Source organism: Gossypium arboreum, chromosome 3 (assembly GCF_025698485.1).
Source record: "Gossypium arboreum isolate Shixiya-1 chromosome 3, ASM2569848v2, whole genome shotgun sequence".
Classification (NCBI taxonomy): Eukaryota; Viridiplantae; Streptophyta; class Magnoliopsida; order Malvales; family Malvaceae; genus Gossypium; species Gossypium arboreum.
Window position 1 is genome coordinate 122,649,947 of NC_069072.1, and position 7,187 is coordinate 122,657,133.

Sequence of the window (7,187 nt, forward strand, 5' to 3'; positions counted from 1 at the left end):
TATCTATTAAAAAACAAGTAAATTTGTATAAAATAAGTTTTTAACAGTAAAAATAATTAAAATTTTAATAAAAAATTAATTTACTATTTGATCTAATATATATAAACTAATTTATTTATTTATTTATTGAGTAAAGAGATAGTGAGGCATTTTAATTTTCAACTATATTGTATTTTGTTGAGCTACACCAAAACCCGCCCCATGTATTTTGTTTTTTGCTGGTTGGCCGTTGAGCTCTCCCATGCGCCACTTCCCTCATTTCCACACCTAGTAAAATTTATCCCTTTTCTTATTTGTCTTACACATCTGTGATCTTAAATATATTTTTTATTTAACAGTCATAATAACTATAATGGAAAGCAACAACAAAAAAAAAAGTAGTGTAATTATAGCTTTAAAGATGAGTAAAAGCGAGATTAATAAGATATGTAATTTTATTTTTAAATATTAATATAATAAACACATCACTTAGGTTTTGTTTTCTCGAAAAATATTAATTTTAAGTGTTTGATATTGTTGTCAAAATTATTATTGAAAGTTGAAATATTATTTTTAAACATGATAGTGGAAAGTAAAATATTAATTAAGTTATGCAATATTTAAATAATTTAATTCAATGATACGATACATTTTGAGTAATTAGTATAAATTATTTGTAAAATTAATTATACATAATATATTTTAAAATTTTAAATATAATAATAAATGATATTTAAATAATTTAATATAATGATACATAAAATATAAATTAATCTAATTTTTATATAACTTTTAAATAGTTAATATAAATAAGGATATTTTGATCATTTCGTTTCCAAACGCAAAAGTCAAGATTTAGGTTAATTTAAATATTACTTTTTGTGTTTAGATGAAAAACACTTTTGACTCTAAAATCAAGTGTTCTTTATTGTATTTATGTGGAAAAACACTTTACCGAAATGAAAAACACCCTTAACAAGTACAGGAAAATCATATAATAAATGAATATAAATATCAAAACTACACATAAATTTTGATCAAACAATTTGATACATTAAATTTCATTTTATGCTATTAAATATATATATATATATATATATGAAATTTTAATTTTAATCCACTCTTTCATAAAACCACAAGCACAACTATCAACATGGCATCGTTTATGCTTACTTATTATATCCACAACTTGGAATTATCTAGATTTAATTTTTAAAATGTGTATAGTTGAGTTGCAATAAAAATTCATATATAAAATTAAATGAAGATAAAAATTTACGCTGAAAATTATAAAATTAAAATTCATATATTATATTATATATTAAATTAAAGCTGGTATTAAAATTTATTCATATAATAAACTTATATCTAATGGATTAAATTCTGATTTTTTTTTTTTTTAGAAAATACAAACATAACTTTTTATGAATAATTTCTTTTCACAAAGATATTTGATGACATTTTAGATTTTCTGACATCTAGTACAAATATTTTTAGACCATAAAATTGTAATGTCAAAAGATATGACATTATATTGATTAACAGCCTTAGACCATTTTCTTCAAGTTTAACCCTTTGTTTATTGGTGAAAAATGTCATGAATACTCGATTTGAATGTTATTCTCTAATAAAAAAATCCACTTAATTTCCCATTATATATTTCAATAATAAAACCTATTCAATAAAAAGTCAAAAACTAGTCCCTTCAATAATAAGTAATTTATGTTCATCTAATACAAAATCATTAGTTAAATATTTTATGTTGTTGGTAATATAGATATAAAAAGGTTAACACGTTACCAATAAGTAGTTGAGTACAATGGTAAGACATGTATTACTTTTAAGGAGAAAATATAAGTTTTAGAAACAATATTGTTGAGAGAGACAATCATGAACATCGAACATAAACCGTAAATATTTATAAAATTAGTTACAACTTGTATAAAAAGATATTTTAAAACTTAGTATATATATATATATATATATATATATATATATCCAAATGAATAAAACTTTGCTGTCAATCAATTCCGAAAAGGATAGACTACAGCTAATATAGGAAAAGTTAGTATTAAAAATATTTACCAATTTCTAGTGATACTAGTAAGATGAGATCTAAATGGAAAGAAAATTATGGTTAATTCTTTACATTTGTTTCTAAATTCAATAAAAATAATGTTAGAAATGTTTAGAAAAAAGTAGAAATATAGTCGAACTCCTATGAATGTAAAAAATAGATTGGATTAGTCGCTCAAATCGTCTAGTTTTGTTTGTTTGCTGTGTTTCCATGTTGGTATATGCATGTTTGAGAATATTAAACTTACATATTGGGTTTTTTTTACATAATATCTAAAATTATCCATAACTCTTCTTTAACTCATAAATAGAAAGATAATGTGCATCAACACACTTGAATTCATGTCATTTTACATTGGTAATAATACCTATACCAATCGAGCTAAGACTCAATTAGCAACTTACATGTGTTTTGTATATTTTTTAAAATATTGTACTTAAACAATATCATTTATTCTTTAATCCGTGCCTATAGGCAAGGTTTAAGCAGAGCCAATAAATCATTTTCAACCTATACATATAAACATTGATTGAGCTGAATATTCTCTTTTTATGCTTATTAATTTGAGAGCCTAATTAATACTGATATTTTTCCCTCCACACACCTTCTTCTATATTTCCAGATTTGTTCAAAAAAGTGTCCCAGGAATCATTATTTTTTCGTCCTATTGATCAATTTTTTTAAAAAATAATAATAAAAATTTTAGTAGATATTTTATTGTATGTAAGTGGTGCGTATTTATCAGTCTGTTGATCCACGGAAATAATCGTGTGGCTGGCTAGCTAACTGCTTTCTTAACTCAGCGCAGCGAATGGAGCCGTGGCTCGGCGCGACGGCCGCATCTCAGCCCCCGACAAAGAACACAGAATATAATTTCTCTCCCAGGAAAAAAGGGGATTGAAAAAGAAAATACAAATATTTTTAAAAACTTCTTTTGATTAGAAAAGGCAAATACAAAAACCATTTGAATTTAGTGACCAGGTTTACAACGCAATCGTGCAGAGGGTCCCATTTGATATGTTTATGGCCTCCACGAGGCTATTTAAACGCCTTCACCCTCCCCCAGTTTCTTCATTTTCTCAGTGAAACAAAAAAGAAAATCCAGTCAAGAAAGAGAAACAGAGAATTTTCTTTCTTGTTTTCAAGTAAATATTGAATCTCCATAGTTATGGCGGCTTCGGTCGATAATAGACAATTCAGGGGGCTTGAACCGACTTTGAACGGCGTGTACACCCCCTTGAAGCCCGGTCCAACCCCAACCCACCGTCATGTTCACCAGGTTTTCCTCGACCATGATTATGAATCCTCCAGCGATGATGATGATAACGAGATCGAATATTACAAAGCCATGGTCGTCAAATCCAACAACGAGGTTGAATCGTCAATCTTGGACCCTCGAGACGAAGCAACCGCTGATAACTGGATCGAGCGGAACCCTTCCCTAGTCCGTCTTACAGGGAAACACCCTTTCAACTCTGAACCCCCTTTGAACCGCCTCATGTACCACGGTTTCATCACTCCCGTTCCTCTCCACTACGTTCGTAACCACGGTGCGGTCCCCAAAGCTTCGTGGGATGACTGGACCGTTGAAATAACCGGTTTAGTTAAAAGGCCAATGAAGTTGACGATGGATCAGCTCGTGAAAGAGTTTCAAAGCCGTGAGTTCCCGGTTACCTTGGTTTGCGCCGGGAACCGTCGTAAAGAACAAAACATGATCAAACCAACGGTGGGTTTCAACTGGGGAGCGTCGGGGATTTCCACGTCGATATGGAGGGGTGTACCATTGCGTGACTTGCTCAAACGATGTGGGATCTACAGCAAGAAACATGGCGCCCTCAATGTGTGTTTCGAAGGAGCTGAGCATTTGCCCGGCGGCGGCGGATCCAAGTATGGAACTAGCATCAAGAAGGAATTCGCCATGGACCCAGCTCGGGATATTATATTAGCTTACATGCAAAACGGGGAACTTTTAACCCCGGACCACGGCTTCCCTGTTCGAATCATCATACCAGGGTTCATCGGCGGGAGAATGGTGAAATGGTTGAAACGAATCATTGTTACAACGAAAGAATCTGATAATTTTTATCACTATAGAGATAATAAGGTCCTTCCTTCTCATGTTGGTTCAGAGCTAGCCAACGCTGAAGGTATTAAAAATGTTTTTAATTTTTTTTACTAAGCAGTAAAATTATTTTGCATGGGAAATTCAGTTTTTTGATAATGAAACATGCTGATGTAATGTTTGCAGCTTGGTGGTATAAGCCGGAATACGTCATCAATGAGCTAAACATCAACTCGGTGATAACGACGCCTTGTCATGAAGAGATCCTACCAATCAACTCGTGGACAACTCAGAGGCCGTACACTCTGAGGGGCTATTCATATTCGGGTGAGTTCAAAACTTCGTTTTTACAAAGTGAATCTTCTGGTCTTTTTCCTCCAATTGGATTCCAACTGTACGTACTAAAGTCCCCGACATGGTTGGCTGTTAACTAAGGTCCAAGCACCTTTGTAAAACTGGACTAGATTTAAGGTCAAAGCTAAGTAGTTGGATTGCAACTTGTGTGCTTGTGACTGCAAGTTGTGGGCGATGAGAATCAGCCTTTCTTATGTTCCTTTTCCTCTTTTTTTTGGAAGAGTCGTGGAAATGTAGTTAATCATCCCATAGCTAAACGCGCTTTATGTTGGTGTAAAATTGACGACAGGCGGTGGGAAAAAGGTAACACGTGTAGAAGTAACAATGGACGGTGGTGAAACTTGGCAAGTGTGCACGTTGGACCACCCCGAAAAGCGTAATAAATACGGTAAATTCTGGTGCTGGTGCTTCTGGTCGCTTGAGGTCGAAGTGCTTGACCTTTTGGGTGCCAAAGAGATAGCGGTTCGAGCCTGGGATGAGACCAATAACACCCAGCCCGAAAAGCTCATTTGGAATCTTATGGTAACACCCTACACTTCACTTTTTTTAACATGTTTTTAAAAGAATAAACTGCTCTATATTCTTGTTCTCTGTTCCCCACTAATGGAGTTAATAGGTTTAATGATTCACATGTAACAGGGAATGATGAACAACTGCTGGTTCCGTGTAAAAACAAACGTGTGCAGGCCACACAAAGGTGAAATCGGGATTGTTTTCGAGCACCCGACACTGCCGGGCAACCAATCCGGTGGATGGATGGCTAAGGAACGACACCCCGAAAACCCAACCATAAAGAAGAGTGTCTCTTCTCCTTTCATGAACACTGCCTCCAAAACATTTTCAATGTCCGAGGTCAATAAACACAACTCTGCTGATTCGGCTTGGATCGTTGTCCATGGTAACATCTATGATTGCACTCGGTTCCTCAAGGATCACCCTGGTGGCACCGACAGTATTCTTATCAACGCCGGAACCGACTGCACCGAGGAGTTCGACGCCATTCACTCCGACAAAGCCAAGAAAATGCTAGAAGATTATCGAATCGGTGAGTTGTTAACGTCGGGATATGTTTCCGACTCGGCGGGGTCCTCGCCTAATACTTCCGTGCATGGAGCGTCCAACATGAGCTTTTTAGCTCCTATTAAAGAAGTTGCGCCCACAAGACCTGTGGCGCTTATTCCACGTGAGAAAATCCCATGCAAACTCGTCGAAAAAACATCCATCTCCCATGACGTTCGTCGGTTCCGATTCGCGTTGCCGTCGGAAGATCAAGTGCTCGGGTTACCTGTAGGGAAGCACATATTTTTGTGTGCCACCATTGGTGATAAGCTTTGCATGCGAGCCTACACCCCAACTAGTAGCATTGATGAAGTTGGCCACTTTGATCTAGTCGTCAAGATTTACTTCAAAGGGGTGCACCCGAAATTCCCTAACGGTGGCCTCATGTCACAATATTTGGACTCTCTCCCCCTCGGTTCGTCACTAGACGTGAAGGGTCCTTTGGGTCACATCGAATACACCGGTCAGGGCAACTTTTTGGTTCACGGCAAACCCAAGTTTGCCAAGAAACTAGCAATGTTAGCCGGTGGGACGGGGATCACCCCCATTTATCAACTCATCCAAGCCATTTTAAAAGACCCCAAGGACGAGACCGAGATGTATGTCGTGTACGCAAACCGAACCGAGGACGACATTTTGCTGAAAGAGGAGCTCGACGACTGGGCTAAGAAGCATGATCGGTTGAAAGTATGGTACGTCGTACAAGAATCTATAAGGGAAGGATGGCAATATAGCACAGGTTTCATCACGGAAAGTGTAATGAGGGATCACATCCCGGAGGGCTCCAGCGACACCCTTGCGTTGGCTTGTGGGCCGCCGCCGATGATCCAGTTCGCCGTGCAGCCTAACATAGAGAAGATGAAGTATGACGTCAAGGATTTTTTGTTGGTATTTTAAGGAAAATTTGGAGATGTTTAAATGTTTTTTAGTCACTGTTCTTTGTCTTGTATTATTATTAATTTTTCCCATGGCATAGCAAAGTTGTTGGGAAAAAGATGTACATAGAGAAATCAAGGGTGTTGTAGTTTGAGAGAAGGAAAATAAATAATAATAAAAAATCTTCTTGTATCATGTTCTATATAGAAATTCGTTTCCAAATAATAACCAGAGCGAGAAAAAGTTTATGGGTAATTAGAATTATTAAATTAATGACTTTGAAAACACTAATTTTTCCTTCCAAACAAAAACCAGAAAACATGATTTCCGAATAGAGACAAAAGAAAGTGATCATTGTGGATTTACCAACCTGATGAATTTTATTAATAATTATATTATGACATACTATAAATTTTATTCATACACGAAAACTAAAAATTGAGAAATATTATCTCTACACTAACATTTATGTGTTTCATAATCACATGTGTGAGAAATAAGAATTATTATTTCCATATTAGAATTCAAAATTTTGAAATAATAGATATTTAAAAAAATTTAAGTAAAAAATATATTTTAATATGATAAATTTGAATCATTAATCACTTATTTAGATTTTAAAATTATTATTTTATTAAATTTTATTATATATATTTTATATTTTTTAAAAATTTATAATTTTTTTAAAAATATAAATTTTAGAATTTCTGTAAATAGTTTGAATTTTAAATTTTTTTTAAATTTTAAAATTATTTTGATTTTTTGTTAATTTTTCTTAAG

At 34.0% G+C, this 7,187-nt stretch overlaps 1 protein-coding gene across 1 annotated transcript; it reads left to right on the forward strand.

Moving 5' to 3' along the window:
• The first annotated feature begins 2,612 nt into the window (after positions 1-2,612).
• Positions 2,613-6,617, forward strand: LOC108458123 (nitrate reductase [NADH]). Its single transcript, XM_017757393.2, has 4 exons — positions 2,613-4,203; positions 4,305-4,445; positions 4,762-4,994; positions 5,112-6,617. Exons 1-4 carry the CDS (start codon positions 3,225-3,227, stop codon positions 6,426-6,428), a joined length of 2,670 nt encoding a protein of 889 aa, XP_017612882.1. The 5' UTR covers positions 2,613-3,224; the 3' UTR covers positions 6,429-6,617.
• Positions 6,618-7,187: the final 570 nt, after the last annotated feature.